A 25399-nucleotide genomic window follows, 5' to 3' on the forward strand; every position below is an offset into this window, starting at 1 on the left:
ACAAATAGATCATTCTCCTTACCTCTCCTTGCATAATTCGGCGTTGCAATTGGCTTAGGCTTACCTGTCGCGTAGGCGACTCTAGGAATCGTTGGATGGCAGTCTTCGTTCCGACGAACCGTCGAACGGTTCGCCAGAGCGCTGGCGTTGTTTATTGGAGCCACCCTGGCTTCCTGTTAATCGGCACGCGCGATGGACGTCCTTATCGGGGTCGGGAAATATGCAGACAGTTCCTGGAATTCGAAATTAACGCGTGGGAGGAGGGGAGCTAGGGAGATATCCGGAGAGGGTTGGCACAGTTAGATTAATACGGATATAATAGGACGCTGCGTCGGGAGGCCTTCGGGAATTTCGAGGAAATATTTATTTCACGCTGATCACTGGTACCCACTGTGGTTTCCATCGCGGTGGAGCAGGAACTGCGATCTCGTTGTGGTGCGCTGGAGAGGGTAACGAATCGCTACGAAATTCCGGGAAACGATTCCCGCCACGAGCGATATTCGTTACACCTTTTTCTGAAAATATAGGATATTGAGAGTCGTAGCTTTTGTGGATATTCAAGGTTGCCTTATTGTGTTCGTTAGTATTATGTTACACACGTATGTCTGACGCTTCTGAGTAAATATTTTGGAGTTTCAGTATGGATTGCACATTTTTTAAATTTCATTCTTAGTCTAGCGTGGAGAATAAGTAATGTCGTTATTATTATTATTATTGTTATTATGACCTACGTTTTAGGGCCTCACAGGAGAATCTATTTACAAGCACCTAAGTAATTCTATTCCTCTAATTAAAATCAGAAATTGCAACATATGCCTAAAAAAAAAAAGAAAAAGAAACTTTGAAAAACAGAGACTTGAAACATTAGAATCTTGAGGAATTCTCAAGCAAGGGGAAAATGTTTTCCATACACGATGCTCTTTATTTATGGGTAATGTAATAAGGAAGGCCCAGCTCTCGCGCGATGTTTGATGTTTGAGAATTCCACGGGCACCGTCGGTTGGTAAAACACGAGGCAGATTGTTTATTGTAATCTGGTTGCCATATGTTTTCATAGCAAGCCAGAGATAAGCTGGTTTTGAATGTCCATCTCGTCTCGTGTTCACAGAGTCGTGCTCGGTCGACTCGCTCGTTCGTGTTCATTTCCGAATGACGCAAAAGAGAACAGGTTTTCCGCCGCGCAGCATTCCAATTATCGCTGTTTTCCCGGTGTCACGAAAGTCGCGTCAAAATACTCCTCTTAAATAATTAATCGCATCGCGCCCATCAGCGCTGGCCTCTGATCGCTACCTACTCGTGAATCGATGCTAAAAGGATCAGGAACGTTGGTCGAATATATACAGTCTTCGAAGGTAAAGGGATCCACTCGTCAACTGCTGAAAGCTTGAATAGTGTGATGACATAGTGCTTCCTCGCTATAGGTTCACGACACACTGATGGGTTTATAGTACCGTGATGCGTTTCTGAGGGCAAGACAGATAACTGTTAGTTCAAGTCGATGTTATTAGAGATGCGAGTAGTAAAGTATAAAATATCTTTTCGTTATGAACTTCTAGCTGTTCTCCTCATTTATTGAAATTATTCTGTCAAATTTGATCACTTACCTGTTTAATGGCATACACGTGAATTATTAGTGCATAAATTGACTTTAGAAAAATATTACTTACCCCCTATAAACTCAGTACTTGTTTCGAATCACGAGCTTGTAGGAAGTAACTTCTAAGTAATTTCAAGACACAGAGAACGAGAGGTAACTGTATTCGCCATTTGCGTCGAACGACAACGTGGGTCACGTGATTCCGCGGGAAAGAATATTTCTGGCAAGAAAGAGAGAAAAAGAAAGAAAAAACGATGGTCGAGGTGGCACTGTGTGCATCTTAACGACATGACGTTTCGACGGAAGCCACATCCTGGAAATGTCCAACGCGATAAACAACCAATGACATGCGTTCAAAGTTCGCCAAATCCGTGGTGACCAAGTGGTTACAGGAGATTCCTCCCATCTTCTTAGTCCCACGTAGAACAACGGATCGATTAGCAAGATTCGGTCAAATCATCAAGCTTCATCGAGTAAGTTGGCGGTTTAGACGAAATTCGCGAACGCAGAGAGCTCTTGGCGAGTTTCCAAGCAAACGAATCGCGTGGAAGCCCGGCGTCGACGACAAACGACACTCCACAGGTGTTTAAACTTAGAACTCGAGCTAATTAAGATCCTCCAGGCGAACTAGCAATTGGGAATTTCACGGATGCTGGGAAAAACCGCTGGCTGCAAATAAATTTGCTCGATTAGACTCTCGTTACTCGCGATACGGTCAGTTTCTAACAGTCTCTCGGTCGCGACGATTGTGTCGCCATCTACGTTTCGAATCGTACGACATTTGTACAGAACTTGGCGTTCCTCGTTTACTAAATCAAATTGTAGTGTAGAGATAATACACGTGGTAGTCAGTTTGCGCCTGGGGAAGTGCAATGAAAGGAATTTTTTTCTATTCTTGGTTAAATCTGGATATATTTGAGAATTCGTGTTCTCCCTCGAGCACTGTTACGCAAATAATTTCTTGCGCCAGTGGCGACCGGAGGCAGTCGCGGACGGTTACCGTTTTCGCGACTAGTAAAGATCTCAGCGCATTAGTATAAATCTTGGGGGCGACCGTCGCAGATAAATCGGCCGGTATTAAAGCCCGGGAAGTTCAGGCCATTACGCGATTCCAAAAGAATGTTGCTCTTGCCAGGCGGAACAATGGAGAAAGTCGTAAAGGCACCCCTTTCTTATCTGTTTGGCCATAAAGTGTTCCGGGAGACACTTGCGTTAAATATTTTCAGGAGTTACTTCGAATGCTTTTACGGTACATAAAAGCGTGTCAAGACCCCTGTGATATACCAACTGAAAATTGTGTTTGACCTTCGATTCGAACCCGGATCCGTTGGGTGGTAATATACTGCTCTATCAATTGCGGTTTGATATTCTTTAAAGTCGAGTTCTAGGAAAGTGGTACCATTAGAAATTGCTTCGGAGAAGTATCAAATCAGTTCCAGTTTCGTTACGAAATAACTGAGAGGAATTATAAGAAGTGTAAAGGGAATTTTAGTCTATTTTATTTTTGGTTTTTTATATTGTGATTGTTTTTTCGATAACAAAATTTGAGAAGTAGAATATTACAAATGTTTCAGTAGATATAAATTTCTCTGTCTTTACTATGAAGAAATTCTGAAAGGATAATGGAGGACATGCCATCTTGCAAATCAAACGGGGGCGCGGAAATCTCTCCCACCTTTTTCTCCCCTGGCTGTCTCTCTCTCTCTCTGTCTCGCTGTTTCTCTCTCTGTCGTGCGCACATATTCGAAATTCGAAGGTTATTTTTAGATTAGGTTTCCTCGTCTCGTATGGCCACGAAGAGCAGAGCGGCACCAAGAAGGCCTCAGTGTAAGAGAGGCGTCGGTGGAGGACGCAGTGGTGACGAACTCTTCGAGAAGTGAGAAGAAGAAGAGCGTGTGTGAGGGAGGAGAATTCGGCAGAGAAGAGAGAAAGGGATAGATAGGGGAGGGGAGAGCGCACACCGACGTCCCGAACGATCTCTCACGAACGAACGATCGACTGAAATTACTTTTTCTTTGACCCCAACTGTCCTCCTTGTAACCCCTCACGAAAACGAGTTCGCTCGTTCTTTCCCTTCAACCCCTCTTCCCAGCAATCCCATAAATTTCCTTCCCCACCTTTTTTATTTCCTTTTTTATATTATTATTTACTTTCTTTCGACGACGAAACGAACATTGAACGAATAACCGATACCTCGAGCAATGGCAGCCACCGCAATGGATCCAGTCGACATTGCTAATATCCTCGCGCAGGAACTGCTTTATCAGCAGGTAATCTCATACGTGTTCGAGATTTCGGTAAATATTTCTTTCTCGATCGTTGCTTTCCGTCAAAACCGTGTTCGTCTCTCTTTCACGTTCGAAAAGGTAACACAAGTGCTTAGGACGTTGAAAAACTTTCAATGAGTATCGGGGTCGTTTTCACCGCAGCGTAACGTGATCGTAGCCCCGCTGCGATTAAGCGTATACAATGTTTTTGTTTACGGTCACACAAACGGCCCTGTCATTAGGCAGCGGTCGGAACAGCTGCGTGATTTATTTTCAAAGAGATAGGAGGAGGGTACTTGACTCGCGCCATATTTTCTACTTTGCAACAACAAATAAACATAGGCGTTAAGTGGTTGGAACATGTACGGGCCACATGGCCCGCAGCGCCCGTACGAAATCCTAAAACACTAAAACGCAAGATTAACTGCGACAGCTTTCAAAACTCGGACGATAAAATTGAAGTTAGTGGAGGAACCCAGGGATAATCGAATCGAGTATGCGAGGAAAGCGGTTGGAAGTGCGGGAACGAAAAGTTGCTCGAATCGTGACGTTCGGAAGTCAGTCTGTTTAAATTTAGAAGATCACTTAGAATACCATCTAATATTCACTTAGATTCCATTTACTCGCGGATGACGTATCCACTTATTGTCGCCGGTTCGAGACTCGACACATTGTGAAGCAGTTAACAAAGTAGCCTTCTGTTCGAAGAAAACAGTATAAAGGACCTCGAGGAGCATCGAAAGCCATCGTCTAAAATAAACACGCCACTTGGCAGGCCTTCGAAATAGCGTTTCATTCACGCCGCCGCAAGTCGAACGGGCGAATCAACCCGAGCAGAATTCAGGGGAGGAATCATAAACACCGAAAAACGGTGCTCGCGCATCCCTTGTTCCCCCTTCTCTTCTCCAGGCACGCGCAGGTCCTCTAGCGTAGCGACGAAGAGGCAGAAAAAAAAGCAACATGGCGGCGGGGCTCGCGCGCCGATGAACTTGAAAGAGAAAGTCTATTCGGCGCGTGAACTCGCGCTATCGAGGCTCGTTAACGTATGCGGGAGCATTATTGCGATGCGCACGAGCATAGGATTGTGCAACGTTGTGCAACACTGTTGGAAGTTCCACCCGCTTCGGCGAAACAAACAGATCGTAAACTCCGCGAGGTTGCGTATCAAAAGCAGCCGCTTGAGCACGTTTCTACGTTTCTCCAAAGACCTGCAACCATGCTGGAACTCCATGGGAGATGGCTATAAGCGATACTAAAGAAAACAATACTCTGGAAAAAGTAGCCTCGAAACTTGCAAACTCGGGGCAATAATAACGTTGCAGACTTGCAACGACTGTTTCACTTTGTCCCCTTCTATACGAGCTGTAACTTCTCTGCACTGCGCACGCGCATAAGATATTCCACGGACACTGGCAGATCCGCGGAGGATAGGAGAATCGTCGAATCGTCCTACGTCCGATTAAGCGTCCGATTACAATTACTTTATCGTCCTCGAGGCGAGTCTCTCTCTAAGCGAGAATCTATTTTTCGCGGTATAGAGTTACGTGCACGTGCGGTCTAGGGAGGCTTGGCCTCCTGGTCTCCCCCCTCCTCGTCTGACTTTGGCTCACCGTGTCTCGCTCTAACGACCGTTTTTTCTGCCGAGTTTTTTTCCGCCGCCGAGAAAACCGTTGCCACCGCTCGATATCTGCGTTTCGCAACGATTTTCTGGTTGCCGATATCGCCCTTTGTCCGCTCGTACGCGCGGGCCCAGGGCAGAGATTAAAACAGCAAACGCATTTATTTATAGAAGCGCCGCGAGCGTGCACCCGCGCGCATTGGTGTACGCGCGCGCGAGCGCAGGGAAAAGAGAACGAACCGCGTCGCGAAATGGAAGACGCATGCCAACGACGGATTTTGGGAGGGAAAAAGACTCGTCGCTGCTTGCATTTGCACGGAAATGCGTTTGGCGTTCGGGAGGCAAGGGTGCTCGAGGGGGATGCACGCGATCGTTTATCTGTTTTCCTCGAGTATCGCCACGATCTCGCGACCTTGCCGACGCTTGATTGATTTCGAAACGCGATCTCGAGAACTCCGACGATAATTGAAATACCATTCTCGGTCTGCGATGCGTGTCAGCAGTTTTATCCAGCAGCGGAGGATTGTTGCATTTGCGTGGCGATATTTATGATTTTCTGTTTATTCCTTTGGTGGAGTTGCTTTGAAGTTTCGATTTCTCTAAATATGCGAAGTCAAAAATCCACTGTCGGGAAGATTAATCGCACTCGACTTATTGAATGCATTTTTTGCAATCCGAGACGACTTGATGCGCCGTATCATGGAATGTTCTGCATACCCCGCATCGTGACTAGATTAATGATGCTTGATGCTAGGGAGCCGAGAAATGAGACGTGGATATACAACTGTTTCTAGAAACTGTTTATCTATGCATTTTGCCATTGCAAAATGCTAATGAATGTAATATATGCCTGTGACGATTAGAGAAAAAACGGTTATTCACAATTTTTACGTTTCTTCTATCTGAGCATGTTGCATATGAATATCTTGATAGATTAATCGCTCGAGTAGCGTAAAAAGTAATGACGTCTGGGGGAGTATCAGTAGACTCATCTTTGGCTTTGTAACTTTGTGAAAGTTGAGGTCGAATAGGCAGGTTCTTAGAATGATTGTCATGCTAAAGAGAGGTAGCAGACACGCTGTGTTCTTGCCTCTCGAGACCTGCCATGACGCGTTCGGATAAGCGTCAACCTGTTAGGACCTGTGCAAACGTGTCTGACAAAACGATACAGAGTTCGTCTACTAGCATCGCGTATCATCTGACGTTCTCAAACTGAGCATATGCTGAAGGTGAACGCACCATCGGTCATCGAATCTATCGTGCAATAATCGCTGTCTTATGACCACTGAAAACTGATAGTGCGCTCCCTTTTTTCTAATCTAGAAAAGTATCAAACTTCAACCTTTCTCACTTAAAACGTGGGATCCTCTTTTCTACTGATTCTGCTAATATAGCATCTCTAAATTTATATTAGAATTACACCTCTTATAATAACCCAAGAAACCCTCCACGTCCCCTATTCAATATGTAGCACATTCAAAACAGTATGTTTACCAAAATTCGTAATTCATTTTTATTAATGGATGAAGTACCCTTTAGTATAAATATATACATTGAATCAAAAGTTAAGACGAGTCGCTATAAGATAGGACCAAACACACATTTTGTCTAAAGATTCCTAGTGAACAGGAGGAATCAACATAACCTAATTAAATAAGATATAACCTTAAAACTGCTTTATGGTTACAATTTGTAAACCACGTTCCCTGGATTTGTGTCACTTTTGAAGCAAGGATTCGATGTCTCAATAACTTATGTATCAGAGGAAAGAAAAATGCTCAGTGTCCAAGGTTGGCGCGTAGTAAATATTTGAAGATCGAAAAATCCCATCCGAGAGAATGAACAAGTTAAGTCGCAGTCCTGTTTCGACACATTCCTCCAATGGATTAAAGCGAAGCCGAAGATTGTAAGCTCGATAATCTTTCGCTGCAAACAGACGACGTCAGTTTTCAGTATACCTTGGGTAAACAAAATTGAGCGTACCGATTTCCTTTTCCTTCAAAATGTGGGTAACTGCCTTGTCGCGATAGCCACGCCTTTATTGTTCTACGAGTTTTCGGTCTGATAGAGCATTGCCAGCCCTAAGTGAATAAGTACCGATAACTGTTCTCGCACGGTAAACATTGCGCCTCCTGTGCGTTCCTAAATTTATCAGACCTTCAATAACTGCTGTAATAACGGAATTGCCTTCTCGGGGATGGCTGCCGCCATAAATTTCGGGTCGTGCCAAATCGAGAGACCGTATAGAGCAAAGAAGGCTACCAAGTACATATTACCTGATTTATGCGTACGCGCACATCACCCCGAGGCTGCAATAAATTGTGGTTAACTCGCACGAAGGTCGGCACGATGGATTAACCCCTTTGAGCGCGATTTTTCTGAGTGAGAAATCGACTACGAGATGATGCATAATTTTAAATTACATTGAATAGAAATTAGGTACCAAAAAAAGGGGGAAATTAAATTCAAAATTCTTAAGACATTAATTGGGAACCTGATTTTCAAAATTCTAGTAACAGCTTCTTGTTTTGAAACTCTTGGAATTTTCGTAATCGACCCATGCCAGAATTCCAGAAATGGGTGACGCTAGGTAATGATTTGGTAACGCCTAAGTTTATCGCTCCCCGAACGTTTCTGCGCGTGGCAGGATCCACTAGGTGGGCCGCGAATTTCGTGGGTGAGTGATTACTCTCGAAGTAGTCGGTGTCCTAAGTAATTTTAGCGATGACGAGAGAGATGTGAGTCCCTGCGATTAAGGACGGTGTAATTCTGGATTAAAAATACGTGAGCAATAAATTTTCGTCCAAATTGGGGAAGAGCCACGTGAACTCGCCACAGATTCCATTTCTAAGAAATCATCCTACTCTCTAGTATCACTGAACTCTTAGACTAACAACCTTTTTGCAAAGTAAAATAAACTCGTTCATTGTATCCGAGCACAAGGATCATTGATCTCGATTGGCTTTCAATCAACTGGAATAGCTGGTCGATTATTCAACAAGCTGGAAAGTCATCATTCGGTATATAGTGCATAGTTCGATTTGATGATTCAACGAACTCTTTTCAATCTGCGGTTCTCGTGCAACAGTGTCGGGACTCTGGGAATCGTTTGAGTCCTCTGACGTTTCCAATATGCCGATCGACCTTCGTTAACGATCGGAACGGGGGATCGGCGTAATTTTAGAAATGATAGCGCGCGGGAGCGCTGTGTGTCGTTGTCTCTTCTCCATATGAGAGCCGAAGGACGTGTTTCTCCTTCCTGCGTCCTTTTGTGCTTTCTGGGAAACGTGTGCGCCGCGTGCGCGCCGCTGTAATACGTCGCGCGTTCCCGTCTGCCGATTGGTCGCTGCGATAATGGTGAACGCGAGGTTGTCGCTACGTGAGCTGCGATTCGAGCCGAGTCATTAATATCATCGTAAGCTGGACGTGCACGCACAACTTTTATTCGCCCGATGAAATCCCAACGGGTTACTGACAATCGGTTTTATACCTCGTAACGTTGTGAAATATGTCCAAAGAGAGATGTCAGAGCCTCGACGTTGGATATGTTGCTAGAGACCATAGTATGGCAAAAACAATTACGTCGATTTTTTAAGAGGATTAAACGTTAGATGTAGAAATGTTCTGCAGGGGCAAAGTGCATGTTTTAAGTGAGTTCATTTTGTAGAGGAAATTTATCATTGTTTGGAAATTAATGTAGTAGGTACCTCCTCGTTATAAGCACGTCGCTCTATTCGTTATAATTCAAAGTTATTTTAGAGCAAGGGAGCACTATGACTCATGTATCTTTGATATAACCAATGTGGGCTACCATAGGGTCTCTTGTTATAAGTTTGTCAGTGAGCCATAAAGTTTATATCAAGGGAGCAACACTATACTTAAGGGGGGATTTGAGCTGGAGTCATTACGATTGACAAGCAAGTGCTCTACCGATTGAGCCACTTACACAAGTACCGAAAATTGTGATTTTATCACAAATGTAATATTTGTTTCGAGTCACCAATTTTCCTACATATTTGAAGTGGATACCTATACGAAAAAAACATTCCAATTTAGTCTTAATCTCTTCAGTGTGTAATTTTATCATTCGTGAGAGACTCAAGTATAACACTGAATACGAGTCCATTGACACCGATTCCAAATTCACACTAACAGCTCATCGTATTTACTTAAGGTTTTATAACGTGTAAAGTTGTAAACATAAAGTGGAAGATGGACGATTAACGCGAAAAGAGAAATCAAGGGATAATTGTCTAGAACGTCGATAATTTGTCGTAATTTTAGCGATGATGATTGACGATAAAGATGCGCATACCTTGAAACGTGACCCACGACGATCTATCTGGCTCGCATGATAGCTTATCGGCTATTGGATCACCGATATTTTTATCGCTCGCATCTTGGTGGATTAAGCCGTTCGCGGTATTGAGGCGAAGAGGAAACGATAATATAGATAAACGATGGTGGACGTGTGTCGAGTACCTTTCCATCGGTGTGTTCTCCTAAATATTCTTTTCTGCTTCATTCTTTTTTTCCTCTCCTCCTTGGTCTGTTGCGCAACGCCCTCTTTTTCCTTCGGAACGAAAGCGTTTGCTGGAATCGGGTTCCACGTTGCTTAACGGCTCCCGTCGATAATACGACGAACTTCTTCTGTCTGGCTGGGTAACGTAAATGAGCGGCGATCTAATGCGCAGTACCTTTCGAAGGCAATCGCGTTCCACAGCTGCCAGTGGGGAACCATTTGTTTACTAGCCGTTTCGTTATCTCTTTGCACCTGGCGAACTCGCGTTTTATGTTCTTGCACGGTCATCGAGCTGCGCAGCAATCTCCATTGTTTCACTGTGTTAAATAACTGATATTTTTAAAGAAAAGGAAACTCTGAAATCGTGACTGTTCATATTAGTAACAGGTCTAATGAGACCAAAAAATGCAAAAGAAGGATTAAAATTAATCTGTCTTGTGGACTTAGTATCACCCTATTTGCTGTATCAGTGACCTAATTCCAAAATCACGATTTCGTGAAAAATGAGATACTATCAGGACTGTCACCACTCAGTGCTGTAATTAGTAATTACTCCATCTACACTAATAACTCAGAAATGGCTTAATTCAGATTTGTGTCATTATTGCATTAACTGAGCCGTATGATAAAGTTTTCAAACTTAGATCTCTAATATATGATATAACCAGAAGTATCTCTTATCTATGTTTACCAAACGCCCATAGGCGTTCATCGCACAGCCACTCCTACTATATAAGTGTGCGATGGAATACGTCATTCAGATTTAAATAAAAAAATTTTTTTTAAATTTATTCACAAGCTCGAATTCAGCACTAAATTGACGTATGTATCCATTGTTTGTTGCAGTTGGTATCCCTGGACGGATTACATAGCGGAGTGCCGACGAGGACGACGCCGACGTTGACGCCGACAACGCTCCGCAGCATCGAGCAGACTTTCCTGGAGCTGACCAGCGAGTCGGCGTCGCACAGTCGCGAAGCAGGCTTCGTACCACCGTTGGTTGAACCGTCACAACCGACGCCAGCACAAACGCAAAACACGGCGGCGCATCACATTATTACCACCACCGCCGCCCCCGTGGCCGCGAACACCACCCTCGTGGAGGCCCCACAGACACAGCCGCAGCAGCAGCCAGCGAGGCGCAACATGGGCGGCAGAAGGCCCACACGAACGATCGGGATGACACCCGAGGAGGAGGAACGACGACAGATACGGCGGGAGAGGAATAAAATGGCAGCAGCCAGATGCCGCAAGCGGAGGATGGATCATACCAATGCCCTGCTAGAAGTAAGTTGAGGAATCTATCAGCTGATAGCCTAAGGGGAAAGATTTTGAGTACTGAAGATTAGATAGTTAGGGGTTTCTTTGATTTTATATTGTTTGCTTGGATAATCATATGAAAGTAATCACTGTCTTTTAAAGTGTACAGTTAGGTAATGGGAAAATGCTTTTTGCAGGAGACTGAGGGCTTGGAACAGAAGAAGCAGAGCTTGCAGGAGGAAATCCATCAACTGCAGCAAGCCAAAGATGAGTTGGAGTTCATTTTGGAAGCTCACAGAGCAGTCTGTCGACTTCGTTCCGCGTCTCCTCCGGATGTCAAGCCCGTGATAAAGCCTGAGCTTTCGGCCGAGGACGCATTAGTAGAGGATCCACTTAACGATCCACTAACAAACAATCCGTTAGCCGGAAGCGTGAAACGAACAGAACAGATAGTGAACGCCGCCGTGAGACCGAACAGACCGAACTCGTTGCCAGTAGGATTTGACAATAATAACAGACCTAATTCCTTGCCCATCTTCACGGAACCGAAGGAGAGGCCGGACTCGTTGACCTTCAAAACGGTTGAAACGCCGTCGTTTATGAAACCATCGATGGACGTCGCAGGGATGCCAATCACGACCCCTACGAGCGGCATACCTTTCAACTTCGAGTCCCTGATGGAAGGTGGTACAGGTCTGACGCCAGTATCTACGCCTTTGATACCATCGTGCTCGACGCAGCAGAGGAATAACCTGTCTGCGGTCGATCTCAGCTCTCCGGATGCGAATCCACCAAAGCTGGTGACCTTGTGACGCCAAGATGATCTCGAGTACGGATCGAACGAGGACGATCCCGAATGAAGAGTTTCTCTGATGCAATATTTGCTTTTTTCTGCGGGAATCGTATAATTGTACAGAGAGGAGGAACCATGACGACGCGAAGGAAGCTTTGAATTCTTTTTTCTACATCACCCAGTTGCCATATACGTACATTGACTTATTGAACGTTGATCTTGTTGGGCAGTATTAAGGGAGACCCTCTGCAACGAGAACTTGTCTTTCCTCCTTTTTCTTTTACACTTTTAACGGGAGGCGATCGCGAGCATGTTCCCGTCGGGTCTGGGACGATCGATGGGAAACGCGCGCGTTGATATGCATTTCTTCGACGATCGAAACGATTTGTTTGTTCGTCAACTTGAAGCTCAACGCACAAAGTCGTGTTTGTAAAGAGGATTAAAAAGCGATAGAATAAAGGGATCATGTTGTACTGTTTACGTTGATATTGATTATATCTGGTGAATACTTAGCGAAGCGAGAAGGACCCATAGAACTGGTTACCGTTATCATGAGATTCTGGTAACTGTCGCCTTAATCGTGCTTATTCGACGAGATGAGGTCGCATCAAGAGAGATTCAGTATTGCATCTGTCGTGGATTTGTCCATCCAATAAGAGCTGTTTATATTTTTACATCTCCGTGTAATAAATTTCGATTCGTTTTGAGGCTAAAAAGAGAGAGGTTTCTTGTTGTCGCGTTAGAGAGGTAAAAAAGATGAGAGCGAAATATTTTTTGCATCTTAACGAATTATAGTCGCAGATTGAGAGGTGTCTGCATACGCAAGTGATATGTAATTGTATTTAACGTTTTACGTGTAAAACAAATTAGAATATGTAACGAGCATACATAAGATTGTCACTTTCTTTTTTAAGAAATTGAATTAAGAGAAAATTTTATATTATTAATTATATATATATATATGTATACATCAAAGAAGAATCGCGCGTAGGAATCTTAAGGCAATCGATTTTAGCGCTCAAAACATTTTCTAGGTTAAGATTACGATCATGTCTTTGAATTGTGCCTAACAATCCCAGTCGTGTGTCGCACGATTCAAAGGTGTAACCTATTTAAAGCGGCTTAACACGATGAAAATTATACATACGTATATATAATAATTATATGTGTATAGATGCATATATTTTATTAGAGACTCCGCGAATGCTCTTCAGCATTCGTTTTGCCTTTGAAATTCGTCCAAGCCGCTCTTAGACGCATACGAGAGAAAATTTATGTGCAACTGACGTGTTTGCAAGTCTCACCCCATAACATTTAATCCCTCCAATACATATAATATATACACATACATATATTTTACTATGTATGACATTTTTGCATGATCTTAAGCAATATTAATATATTTATACGCGGTTGTTGATTGCGAAATTGATCTTTGATGTTTCGATAATAAGACTTTTTTTATTAATATAGCTCGTCGTCGAGATTGTTTTAAGGCCTGTTCGATTTCAAAGTCAGTCTCGCAATTAATGGCCGCGATCGATGATCGTATAAGGAAAGATTATAACGCACCATTGATAATGCTGCAATATATTTTGATTAGATTGAACGAATAAAAGAAACTGAGAAATGTGTAATTATCGAGAATAATAATGATGCGTTTGGAGTAAAAAATTGTTACTTCTGCTAGCTTGTAAGTCGAAGCATAGCTGCCTTTGTGAATACTCATGAGCGCAGCATTCGATTCTTGAAAAGTAAACGTTCAGTGGACAACGTGCAAATAACTTTTTACGTTAGGACGATCGAATTTATATCTTTGTAAAGTTGAACCGCTGATTTCATAATACAAAAGATTTTGATAAAAGTAACAACGATGTGTATCAGTTTTCAAAGTAACATTCACACTCTCTTTCCTTTACCATTGTTTTTTATTGTGTAACAATCTTAACAATCTTCTAACAAAAACCTGTTATCCTCTTAATAGCTTCCGCTTCGTTAATAGGATCCATCCGTCGATAGTGATCAAATTCTAATGTAAACGTTGCATGGCCTGATGAAAGTATTCTTAACGTTGTTGAGTATCCCAGTAGCTCAGCCAGTGGAGCGAAACATTTGATTACCTATTTGCATAATGTAAATTAGAATTACACTGTTCTTGCCTTAATAGATTAGTATGAAGAGTATCATTATCTACTACCTTGTTTGGACCACGCACATCGATCTGCTGAATCTCAGCTCGCCTCTTTGGTAGATCTGCAAGGACACCAGTCGAATAGTCTTCAGTCACCACGACCTCCAGGGACATTATTGGCTCCAATAATATAACCGTGCAATTCTGCATTAACTAAATAAATAGAATATGATACTATTTTTATTCCATTATTTACAACAGTATAGTTAAAAAAGAAAATCGAGCAATTTCGATGGAAGATAGCTTCAAATGAAATGCCTCGCTGTATTGAAGTTGGTCGCGTTTTTGAGCAACAAAATTAACGAGAAGACAAGCGAACAGAAAGATGTAAATCCTAAAGTATAAATCCCCATGTATGTTCATTAATTTGGCAAAATAACTGCGCAACTTAATGGTTGCTGGTTATGTGTCCCTCCTGTGCAGTATTAGCGATAAACCGCTAGAATATTGGAGCAAACAGCAATCGCAGTCGGGTCGTATTCGTAAGATTCTAGACTCAGATTTGCTAGAGAATGTACGTTCTATGATGTTAATCGAGAGATTAGCATTCTGTTCAATGAATTTCAAGAGCTTCTAATTAATTTCTTCACAAATGACCGGTAGGTTATTGAAATACAGGACTTCGAGCAACCTAATGGATATGGCACCTCTATCCTCAGCCCATACGATTCGTCCCAGTTTCTCAATATCGAATTACCCATCCTAGTCGTGATCATAAAGAATCTAAATTTGCAATGTCGTTTGCAAGTGCAGGTAATGATGGTTATCTCTCCTTAAGTTATCCTTTATCACCTCAGCGATTATTAATCTTTGAATGCTACTATTGGGTTGCCAGGTGTTGGACACCCAAAATTGCCTGCATCACTTTCAGTTCTCGAATTCTGAGAACGAAAAACAGAGCTCCAAAGGTGTGATATGTCGTGTGAAGGTGAAGCTAGAAACAGGTTGGAATAAACTGGAATTAAACCTAGCGCATTTAACGCAAGCAGCTTTCAAGAGTCAGTACGCAGTTACACAGAGACTTCAAGTGTCTGGGAACTGCCGCTTGCGAAGGATTTATTTCATAGACAAACACTACGAAAACGAGGAAATCTGTCCCAAATTATATCAAGGGTTCCTCGATTCCTACATGCAGAAATGGGGTATCCGTGGCGTTGAAACAGCCACGCAAACGAGCGCTAAGAGAAACAAAAGCAAGATTAAGAGCCTATCGAAGCATCATAGTAATGAGAATTTTAGTGCAGATGAGACTGCATGCAACACAGCTAAAGATTCCATTGGACGCAAGATTATAAACGATAGTTTTTTACGTAGTTTACAAATGAAGGCAGACATATTAATTAATGATTTCTTCGACAGACAGTCTACACCTGTACCACACATCTCTGAGTTTAAACAACAGACAAAGCTTAAGCGTTACGCTATTCCTTCACTGAGCGCTAAACAGAAATCCTTCGGCTCGACCGCTGTTTCTGAAGATGCTCTGAAAAAGATCAATGTCCTGCGAACGTTCACCGAAACATATATACCCACTGAGGACAAGCAAAAAGAAGAAAACGCTATGAAATCCATACGGGACAGTTGGCAGCAGAGGTACTTCCATCAAGAGATACCGTTGAACGAGTGTTTCTTACCGAAACAGAACACGAAGAGAACAATGTTAGAGCGCAAGCCTAGATCTTTATTGCTACTACCTACAATAAAACCAGGCAATGGAAATGGAAAAACTTCAGCAAAGGAGAAGAAATCTATTGTGGATAATTAAGCATAGTAATAGTAATACTGTTCACTAAAATTCTATAAAATTAACATGCAATTGTCATTCTTTAATACAACTTAATAATTTGTACCTTTTTAATGCTTTGCGAAATAGCAGCAGTGACTATTGTAGGTGGTGTACCAGGTCCATATTCCAGCCAATGTAATTTCACGCCCATATTTACCACTGGATAACTTAGTTTCGGTCCGTGTAACATAACTGAATTAACGGCAGTTCTAATTACTTTCATCATTCTTTGGGGTATTTTGTCAATATTCGAAATGCACTCTGGTGATCTATCCAATAACAAGATGTTATCTCCTTGGTAGTTTGGTATCAATGACAGAGTTGTTGTAACTGTGTAATTACTCTTCCCTATTTTATACTCAGAAGTGAAGGTGTCTTTGCCAGGTTCTATTATAGTTTCTCTATAGGAAATTTGCAAAGGGCCTAAGTCTGCATCAACTTTGTATTCAGATCTAATTCTTTCTTTAATAACTTCCATGTGCAATTCACCCATACCAGCAAGTATTGTTTGGCCACTTTCAGAGTCTTGAGTTACTTTCAAGCTTGGATCTTCTCTTTCGAGTTGCTGAAGGGCAGTGTCTAAAGCTGCCTGAGTAGAAAGAGATGGTGCTTCTATGGAACAGAAAAAAACAGGTTGCAAAATCTTCGAATTTGAAGTAAAGAAATTTTCTATTTCTTCTGGGCTAATATCTTTCTGTGCTTCTAGAGTTGTCCTTGCATTCTTGGCTGCTGTTGCATTGGTTGTTATTAAGTCACCAGTTGTAGTAATTTTCAGGCCTGTAACTGCAGCAATGTTACCATGATCAATTTTGGGTACTTCATGATAATCATCAGCACAAGCAACGTATAACGTGTTGCTCTGTTCCGCAGTTTCTCTGTGAACGTTATAAAGTTTTGCACCCTTTTCTATACTTCCCGTGTAAATTCGGAAGAAGGTGATCGGTCCTCTTTGCTTATCGTGAACAATTTTAAATGCTCTAGCAGATAGTTTTTTGTTAAAGGCGCGATAATATGTTGAATACTTGTTTTGTTCAGGAGATGGTAGATACAGAAGTACACTATCCATTAAAGGCTGTACTCCTATATTTTTGTAAGAACTACCTAAAAGTACCGGGACACCCTTTCTACTTATAGTACTCCTATATAGAGAATCAAGTAATATTTGAGAGGGTATTGCATCCAAAGATTCTTGCTCAATAATTACATCAGCTAACTTATCATCCATATTAGACAGTTTGTCAGTTAACTTTCTACGTCTTTCAAGTGCCATTTCCCATAAATGTTTGTCTTCCTTTTCAGATAACTTTAATCTTGTGAACTTCATACCCATATCCTTTTTATCAAAGACTAGTTTTTCCAGGCAGACTACATCCACAATACCTTCCAATACTCCCTTTTCTTTAATTGGGAATTGAGTGGGCAATGCTTCAACGTTTAACTTTGACTGAATAGATTCTAAACTCATGTCAAAGTTAGCATCTGCCCTGTCCATCTTATTTACATAAATAATTCTAGGTATGTTGTACTTATCGGCTTGTCTACAGACTGTCAATGTTTGAGCTTCGACACCGGCAGAACCATCTAGTATAACTACTGCTCCATCCAATACCCTTAAGGTCTGCTCTACCTCCATGGTGAAGTCAATGTGACCTGGAGTATCTATTAAGTTAATACGATGATTTTTCCAATCAAATGTCACAGCGGCAGACGTGATTGTTATACCGCGTTCACGTTCTTGGTCCATGTAATCTGTTACCGTGTTTCCGTGATGTACCTCTCCCATGGTTCTGATGAACCCAGAATAATATAACATTCTCTCTGTAGTGGTGGTTTTTCCTGGAATGTCATTGTGACAGTCAATTGTAGATAAATAGAACGATATGATGATAGGTTAATTTCAGAGAGAATATACAAATTTTGTACGAACCGGCATCGATGTGTGCCAATATTCCGATATTGCGAATCTTCGTAACTTCTTGTTCTTCATATTTTCCTTTTACAATTTTTATGCTTTTTTGCGAGTATCGTTTTTGAAATTCACCTAAAGATGTTATTAACCTACGTTTCAGCATGATTTCTAACCTAATCGTATCAGTTCAAATTCTATCAAATCAATCACAATAGCGAGCAAAAATTGACATTCCTTATTCAAGTATTTATTGATCAGTTTGCTTGTTGAATAAAATGAAACACTTGTAAAATTTAACATATGATGTATTCTTAGAGTAGTTTTTACAATTTCTTTTGTTACAAATTATTTACTTATATCTAGCTGCAATAGTCATTTCATCGTAATATGTGTTAAATTTTTTCCATTTCTTTCTCCTTGAAGGATCACAATGACTACCTGGAGGAGCTATATTTGGCATTAATCCTAAAAAGTTATTGTGTAATGCATTAATGAATTCTTTTTAGTCTACCACTAAATAGATTCAAGTGACAGTTATTATTTCTTATAATTGTTAATATACATACCCGCTTTCTGTGCCATGATAATTAATGAACTAATTCTCTTTTGTTGTACTTTACAAAGACCAGTTACTCTACGTGGCAATATCTCACCATCTGACCTTAAGAATTGACTCAGAATAAGAACATCCTATGAATATATTTAAATTACTCAAAATCATAATAAATAGTACGAGCATTGTAAGGCGTGATCTGTACAATGAAATAAATTCTTACTGTATGTTTAACATCCAAACCAGCAGAACATAATGGGCATGCTCCATTTTTAGGCTTTAAATATCGTTCGTCATTTTTGTCAGGTTTAATTTCTGCTTCAATTATTAAAGTATTCCCTTCTTTTCTCTCATGAACTATGAAGGCAAGTAAATTATATTTATAAATTAAAAGGTGTAGGTTATGAATGACGTCTTACAAACGAGTTCAAGTAATTTTTCACTTAGTATTTATATCTAATATTCTTTGCTCACTTTCTTTAAGTCGTGTTGATGCAGATAATGAAATATTCCTATTCTGTCTTGGTAGTTGTAAACTTTTCCCAGTGAATCTTATGATTCGAAATAATCCGGCCATTTTAACACAACTCATAAGAGGTTATGTTGATAGTTTCGCTTACATGGAACATACGCCGCATCACACTTGATACAGGATCATTACTGTAAATTATCGGTAGTTATTGAATACGTTATGTAAATATTAATTAATATTTAACTATAACAGGTATTGTAAATACTGAAAAAAATTCGCTCTGTGTAGTGAAAGAGGACGCTAAAATCAGTTCGAAATTTGGAAATGGAATCAACTTTGACTTTCCCGCCATGATTGCTGATTCGTAGCCATCTTTATGTTTGAATTGCGTGCGCCGCAGCGCGATGTCATTCCGTTTTCATATGAGCTAGGAGTCAGACTTGTGCATTTCTCGTCATTTTAAACGTTCTTAATTTTGTTTCTAGCAATTCCTCACCAATTATTAAGGTACGAGTCCTTATTTTTAACGTACTATGACATATTTAACAGAGAATTTACTTTTATGTCGATATTTTTAATGAGTAATTTTTGTTCGAAAATTTGTACTCCTCGTTGCGCTATTGTATGAGTACTCGGCGATATATTTTGCCTAATTTTGTTTCATATTTTAATAAATTCATACAAATTTAACGAATTTCAAGTTCTGTTTCGATTTTTATACGACTTGCAGAAAAGTGTAGTCGATTTATTTCTTATTTTTGAAAATTTTGTATCCTTTTATACTGCTTGAGACAGGTCGGAGTGTTATAAGACATAGAACACGTGAAACGTAATGGCGCTGAAATTCAAGTAGGGCTTTTGACATTTTTGCAAGAATTAATAAAATTTATTAACATATCACGTATTTTATGCATTATAGTAACATTTTTATAATTTCTCAGTCGGAATGTAGGTAGTATATGATGTATTTGATTGATTTTTATTACATTTTCGATTGTATGTAACAGGTGAGCGATAGAAGACTCTACCGAGCGAAAATCGAACGACATTCTTGCGATTCTCGAAGATGCGCGCGCAGTCCATTTCGAATGGAATAACGCAGATTGCCAGAAATCATCGCAAAGGTAAGCTTTTGAATATTTTTTTTAGTATTGTCGTAGGACTTTTATAATCTTTGTGTATTTTATGTAGTAAAATTATCATATCGCACATGTATTTCAAAGGCGACATATCTCTAAAAAGTGTTTTTCAAGGAAAGCAGTGATATCAGGCATTCTGCCATGATCGGATATTCTCTACTAGTACCTCCACTCGGTCATGGCAGAATGTCCCTGGCATCACTGAGGGGAAGCTAAAACATATTTATGAATTTTGCAGAAAATTATTTTTTAGATAATATTGACATAAAGAGTACTTTTCCTTGCTGAAAGTAATCTTATTCGAATAATTATTCTAAAAAATAATTACGTATTATGTGCATTGAATGATTTCCTTGTGATGACTTAAATAATTTATAGTTTATATCAGAATAGTTTATTGAATACGTTTTATGATTTTGATGTTTAATTAGTAAACTTTTTGTAATGAATAGAGGTGTATTGACCGCTGGTCACATGTCTTCGGCTTTACTAGTTTAAGTTTGAGAATAAAATTTTTGTGGAGAAACATCGATGAAACTTTGATTTCATCTATTTCCTAGTAGGTTCCTGTGGGAGATATTGTACCCTTAAAATTCTGTATCATGTTTCTTTGATACCTTGTAGATTGGCTGGTATGGTAGGAATATTTTCTCGTTTACTGGCATTACCAGCGACAGTGACGAAAACACAACATGTTTCCTACATCCTCCGCTTGAAAATCACAGAGGGCTCTCGAAAACCAGTGGTTTTCAACTAATCGTTATATCAGAATATATGATACAAAACTCCATAAGCTGTCTAGTTTGTCCTGCATACTGGTCCGTAATTTAATTCTGTTCTGATAGTTTCCTGATTCTTTGTATTTTGTGCAAACATTTTTTAAAACAAACCACATATTTACAGTTTCATATTTCAACATACATCTTTTATTTATCTATTTTTAATTCATGATTCAAACTTTGATATCTTTAGAAGTAATTAACAAGTCATTCGATGTGCTCTCTACTACATCCTAGAAGTAGTCCATAGGTATTCATCTAATTCGACCTGTTTTATCAACAGATCTAGATCCTTACTCTTCCAATAACTCATGTAACTCAATCACTCATCTCTTCAACAATTTTTCCATTTCCTACTCATCCAAATTCAAAATACTCTTAACTTCGTACGAAACTTAGATTAAATCTTGAATTCTTCACAACCGAGTGTCCAGTCCTATTTTACCAACAGATCTAGATCATCGCTCTCCCGATAATTCAGTTGCTGCTCTCAATCTTCATCATCCTCTTCTTCTTCTTCTTCTTCTTCTACCATTTCTTCTTCTTCACCTACACGAATAATTCAGAAAATTCCACAGTATAGCACACAGTCTTTCTAACTGTATTCAAATGACGTCGTTCTTACCCATGGGAATAACCGGAGGAGGCGGCAAACGTGAAATCCTATAGGCCTCTTCCTGTTCAAAAGTTGGATCCTGAATCTCCATTATCTCAGGTCCCATTTTATACTGGTCCTGCACAGGTGGCATGGGTGGTGGACTATAGTTGAACGCCAAGTATTTGTGACCCCAGCCGATGTACACGTTAGCACAACGCCTATGGAGAGGCACCATTAAACTAACATTAGCGTAATTTCCCGCGCATTAATTTCCCTTTAACGCCCCATCATATCTCTTTTCCCTGGTCGATTCACTCCATGATAACCACCCCCGTCGTGATCGTCCTGCTTCTTCGATATCCTCGCGAAATTTATACACTGTTAGCCACATAAATATCACAGATATGTCTACTTAATGGAAAATCATTATCAAATATGAGCCAGGGTTCACGCACTTTCCACTGGCAAACGCGAACGCTCCTGGCCAAATATTCGACCTAACTAATGCCACAGCGAAATCTGGTTGCACTCGGGAGGATTGCGTGGCTGTCCAAGGAATTATCGAATCGACTATAGCGTCTTCTGATAAAGGAGTCAGAAGGGGTGGTCCGACCTCCCTCTGGGCTTGTCCAATTCCCAGCTCCTCTTCTTCGTCTTCTAGTTCTTCTTCCTCTCCGAGACCCTACACGTTCGATAGCATTGGTTTCATTTGATCTTATTTAAGTACTTAAGATCTGTGGTTATATTTTTCAATATATTATTTTTCAATCGACCTCTTCATCTTTTTTGTCTGGATTCCACCAAACAGTACGACCCTGTTTCAATATATAGGGAGCATGATGGCACCAGTTTGACATAGCGGGATCCACTAGATCTTTAACAGGTAGAGGATCATAGTGTGGATTCTCTGACAATGCTCCACCTAAAAAAGTAGTTTACATTTGAATTGCAGTAGAAGTACTCGTAAAAACCAGACAAAGGTAGCAGGGCAGGAAAAGGGACTCTGTATGTATAAATATTATTCATATGCGAGAAAAGAACTCCAAAAATGTTGCATTCACTTTTATTCAACGAGTCTGTTAATTCATAAAATTAAAATTTGTAGTTTAAAAAGCTTGAAAACTTGAACTTTGCTTGTTCATGCATTTCTATTACTACAGTTACTAAACACTGCAAAAATGCATATAAAATTAAATTTTGGTCCCTACACGCCAAAAAGGGTCAAAATTAAGATAGAATAATCACAGATAAGCCATCACAGGACGTCACCTTCTTCCACTTCCTCCCCCAGCTCTTCTTCTTCATCTCCTCCACCGAAAGAGTAAAAGCCAATCGGCGAGACAAGCGTAGCCGCGCTAATCCTCGCTATTTGCGCCCGTAGATAGTTTCTTTCTGTACCAGGGAACGGCGGGAAAGTGTGAATCTACGTGAAAAATGGTTCGCTGGAAACCTTCGTGTCATATTTCCATGAAATTTCACTGGGACGATATTGCCTTCGCTTACCTGTGTTTCCAAATTTCCCGTGCAGTAACGGACAATCTGTCGCGCAATTAGTATCTGCTGCGGTGTGACTGGTGGAAGTTCGATCCACTCGTCCAAGCCTGGCTCGTTGCATACAAAATACACCTGGAACAAAGTCGACTCTCAAGGTTCATGAAAAACACGCGTCGTGCATCGCATCGCATATTAATCTGGTACTTCATGACTTTGCATGTGGCTACACAAACTCGCCGCGCTGTTTTTGGAATATATACTACGATTCTAGCCTACTGAATTTACAATGACGCACGATGTTGAATTAACAGAAGCATTGATAAACTAGCATTACTCGTACTATCATATCTCTGGCCTTATATGTTACTTAACCCTTAATTACATGCGTATTTTCATCAAAATTTTCATAGTTGTTTTACCTTGGCTATTTAAATTTATTTTACGAAAAATCTCGTTATAATGTTGTTTGTTTGTGAGAATTGAATTGTAAAAATTTAGTACATTTTTAGTAGAGTCTATTGACTTTTATTTTTTTTGGACGAATAAATTTTTGTATTTTTGTTCTCATGGCTTCTCTATGCAAATATAACACATGGATGTTGAAATATGAGTACCTTGGCATTCACGCCGGTTCCGATTCGTTCCAGGGGTATTTCCGGTGGTGGTTTCCACGAATGAGTGGGCAGCGGTGGAAACACGAGCTTCAAACCTTCCTCCTCCTTTTCTTCAGCCTCTTCTTCTTCCTCCGTTGCACCTTCTGCAGCTTCTCTCTCGGCAGTTGCAGCAGCTTCTTCTGCGGCTCTTGCAGCTTCTTCCGCTTTCGCCTGCTCTTCTTGACGTTTCTGTTCCTCTTCTTGCGCTAATGCCTACGCGTGAATCAGTCGACAAGTTATTATTTCATCCACTGCTTCAGTGAAAAACATGTTCAGCTAGTTTATGAAACCTTATCCACTTGCATTTAACTAGAATAGATGCTTGTTACCTCTAATCGTCTGTTCAATTCTTCTGTTTGAAGATCTGCCTCCACTATGTAATAGTTCTTGGGATTTCCAAGGATTTTGCCCCAAAATCTTTGATATGGAAAGTGAGAAATTCAGTTCAATTTTGCTTGTATTTATCTGGATGTTTTTATTTTAAATATGTATGTTCTTCAGTTTGTACAGCCTTTATTACTTTTGGTCTACAAATTGTAAACGTGCTACCTGACGTTCTCAACGGGAGCGTCAGCCAAGAGCTTCCGTATGGACAAATTGAGCAACACCATTTCACTTCGAGGCAATCCTACATCAGTCTGCTCAAAGTAGTACAGAAGATCTAGCATGTTCGGTATCTTCTTTCTCTCCTCGCCTTCTTCCTCTTCCTCTAGTCTCTCTTCTTCACCTACATCGGTAGTCTGAACACTCTATGACCAAATAGAAGATCAGATAATACAAAGAAGGGACGTGATTTATGTCAGCTAAATTACAGAACCTATTTTAGCTACTGATTTCTACTTGTTCCTACCTGAAACAATTTCATGATTTTCTTTGCGGCTTCATACTGCGCAGGTGGAACATACAGGTCTCGAAGGTGGTTATTCTGGGTCTTGAATCTTTCCTCTTTCACTCTTCTACTATACTCCTCGAAAATATCTACAGCGTTCTTTGGTCTCTCGGCGAGAATCTTTGCTAAGACTTCGGTTAAGTGGTCGTACCTATATTACATCAAAACTATTAAATGGAAACTCCTAAAAAGAAAGTAGTAATTATTCAATTAGCTGGCGCGATGGGGGCAAGTTTGAACGACCTCTTGATATTTAGCTATCAACGTTTATCTCTTTTCGTGAGTAATTAAATCAAGTATCTAGGTAGAAGTTCGCTTCACAGGAAATGTTTTTGCTTTGATAACTGACTGAACTATTCTTCTAAGTTGTTGTGAATAATTTTCTGCGTTCATAATTATCTCAAAGCTTTCAAGAGCGAAAGCTTTTAGAAATGTTATTTGAAAATCAATTTTTCAATAACTCAACGATTTCTTTTTTAATATTTGTTCAAAAAAACTTTCATGGAGTATATTTTACAGAAGATTAACGCACTGAAAAATTGTGAATTCTTTTATACAATATTACCATCACTGTTGTTCTTAATAGAATCACGATGGTTTTACTATATTATCTTATGATACTGATATTATACAACACGAGGGTTAATTATTCTAAGATTTCCCAAACTTACAGACTGTCCCCCGACTCTGGACTGTGTTTCTGTAAAAATTTCTTAGCGCGTCGTAGATCATGCTCAACGCAGGGCATATCATCAGGCGGTACTTCTTCGATATTATAGCTGTACGCCATTTTTACATTTGTCTAATTTCTTCTTTCTTAAATATTTCCCCCAAAGGCCTCTCTTCTCTACTAAAACGCTACGAGTCTTTCCTCAAAGA

General features: G+C 40.4%; 5 protein-coding genes across 6 annotated transcripts in view; 2 read left to right on the forward strand and 3 right to left on the reverse strand.

The window, feature by feature from the left end:
* The window catches only part of LOC143179926 (transcription factor kayak, isoforms A/B/F-like), a 35914-nt gene extending 23379 nt beyond the window's left edge, over positions 1-12535 (forward strand). The window contains exons 1-3 of one of the 2 annotated variants that reach the window (XM_076379372.1): positions 3655-3867; positions 10851-11291; positions 11462-12535. In XM_076379372.1, the coding sequence (XP_076235487.1) occupies positions 3799-3867; positions 10851-11291; positions 11462-12076 (1125 nt within the window). In that variant the 5' untranslated portion in view covers positions 3655-3798 and the 3' untranslated portion in view covers positions 12077-12535. Of the gene's footprint in view, positions 1-3654; positions 3868-10850; positions 11292-11461 lie in introns of those variants that run through there. The other variant, XM_076379371.1, reaches the window with a different exon arrangement.
* Positions 12536-13977: 1442 nt separating this feature from the next.
* Mrrf2 (mitochondrial ribosome recycling factor 2) lies at positions 13978-18189 on the reverse strand. The gene is made up of 4 exons (XM_076379370.1): positions 17962-18189; positions 16099-17870; positions 14255-14401; positions 13978-14177 (listed from the first exon to the last, which is right to left on the reverse strand). Exons 1-4 carry the CDS (start codon positions 18104-18106, stop codon positions 14013-14015), a joined length of 2229 nt encoding a protein of 742 aa, XP_076235485.1. The 5' UTR covers positions 18107-18189; the 3' UTR covers positions 13978-14012.
* On the forward strand, positions 14401-16070 carry LOC143179929 (uncharacterized). The gene is made up of 3 exons (XM_076379374.1): positions 14401-14762; positions 14852-15001; positions 15084-16070. The coding sequence occupies exons 1-3, from the start codon at positions 14640-14642 to the stop codon at positions 16011-16013; spliced, it is 1203 nt and encodes a 400-aa protein (XP_076235489.1). The 5' UTR covers positions 14401-14639; the 3' UTR covers positions 16014-16070.
* Positions 18190-18209: 20 nt separating the features above from the next.
* Mrps18a (mitochondrial ribosomal protein S18A) lies at positions 18210-19135 on the reverse strand. The gene is made up of 4 exons (XM_076379373.1): positions 18971-19135; positions 18720-18853; positions 18510-18633; positions 18210-18408 (listed from the first exon to the last, which is right to left on the reverse strand). The coding sequence occupies exons 1-4, from the start codon at positions 19086-19088 to the stop codon at positions 18293-18295; spliced, it is 492 nt and encodes a 163-aa protein (XP_076235488.1). The 5' UTR covers positions 19089-19135; the 3' UTR covers positions 18210-18292.
* Positions 19136-21248: 2113 nt separating this feature from the next.
* Rsph4a (Radial spoke head protein 4a) lies at positions 21249-25310 on the reverse strand. The gene is made up of 11 exons (XM_076378512.1): positions 25192-25310; positions 24482-24671; positions 24181-24380; positions 23961-24048; positions 23593-23844; positions 22988-23110; positions 22754-22907; positions 22258-22406; positions 21940-22166; positions 21512-21702; positions 21249-21435 (listed from the first exon to the last, which is right to left on the reverse strand). Exons 1-11 carry the CDS (start codon positions 25308-25310, stop codon positions 21377-21379), a joined length of 1752 nt encoding a protein of 583 aa, XP_076234627.1. The 3' UTR covers positions 21249-21376.
* Positions 25311-25399: the final 89 nt, after the last annotated feature.

Source organism: Calliopsis andreniformis, chromosome 5 (genome assembly GCF_051401765.1).
Source record: "Calliopsis andreniformis isolate RMS-2024a chromosome 5, iyCalAndr_principal, whole genome shotgun sequence".
In the NCBI taxonomy this organism is placed as follows: Eukaryota; Metazoa; Arthropoda; class Insecta; order Hymenoptera; family Andrenidae; genus Calliopsis; species Calliopsis andreniformis.

What these genes read in the sequence shown, in the direction of transcription:
- LOC143179929 (XM_076379374.1), top strand. Translation starts at nt 14,640, where the DNA reads ATGGTTGCTGGTTATGTGTCCCTCCTGTGCAGTATTAGCGATAAACCG. An exon ending in ACTCAGATTTGCTAGAGAAT is followed by an intron (nt 14,763 to 14,851) that starts GTACGTTCTATG and finishes AATGACCGGTAG; the next exon opens with GTTATTGAAATACAGGACTT. An exon ending in AATGTCGTTTGCAAGTGCAG is followed by an intron (nt 15,002 to 15,083) that starts GTAATGATGGTT and finishes TTGGGTTGCCAG; the next exon opens with GTGTTGGACACCCAAAATTG.
- Mrrf2 (XM_076379370.1), bottom strand. Translation starts at nt 18,106, where the DNA reads ATGCTGAAACGTAGGTTAATAACATCTTTAGGTGAATTTCAAAAACGA. An exon ending in ATTGGCACACATCGATGCCG is followed by an intron (nt 17,871 to 17,961) that starts GTTCGTACAAAA and finishes ATGACATTCCAG; the next exon opens with GAAAAACCACCACTACAGAG. An exon ending in TTTCGCAAAGCATTAAAAAG is followed by an intron (nt 14,402 to 16,098) that starts GTACAAATTATT and finishes CTATTTATTTAG; the next exon opens with TTAATGCAGAATTGCACGGT.
- Mrps18a (XM_076379373.1), bottom strand. Translation starts at nt 19,088, where the DNA reads ATGAGTTGTGTTAAAATGGCCGGATTATTTCGAATCATAAGATTCACT. An exon ending in GTTTGGATGTTAAACATACA is followed by an intron (nt 18,634 to 18,719) that starts GTAAGAATTTAT and finishes ATATATTCATAG; the next exon opens with GATGTTCTTATTCTGAGTCA. An exon ending in TATCATGGCACAGAAAGCGG is followed by an intron (nt 18,409 to 18,509) that starts GTATGTATATTA and finishes ATAACTTTTTAG; the next exon opens with GATTAATGCCAAATATAGCT.
- Rsph4a (XM_076378512.1), bottom strand. Translation starts at nt 25,310, where the DNA reads ATGGCGTACAGCTATAATATCGAAGAAGTACCGCCTGATGATATGCCC. An exon ending in GCTCCCGTTGAGAACGTCAG is followed by an intron (nt 24,049 to 24,180) that starts GTAGCACGTTTA and finishes TCCATATCAAAG; the next exon opens with ATTTTGGGGCAAAATCCTTG. An exon ending in GAACCGGCGTGAATGCCAAG is followed by an intron (nt 23,111 to 23,592) that starts GTACTCATATTT and finishes ACTTTGTTCCAG; the next exon opens with GTGTATTTTGTATGCAACGA.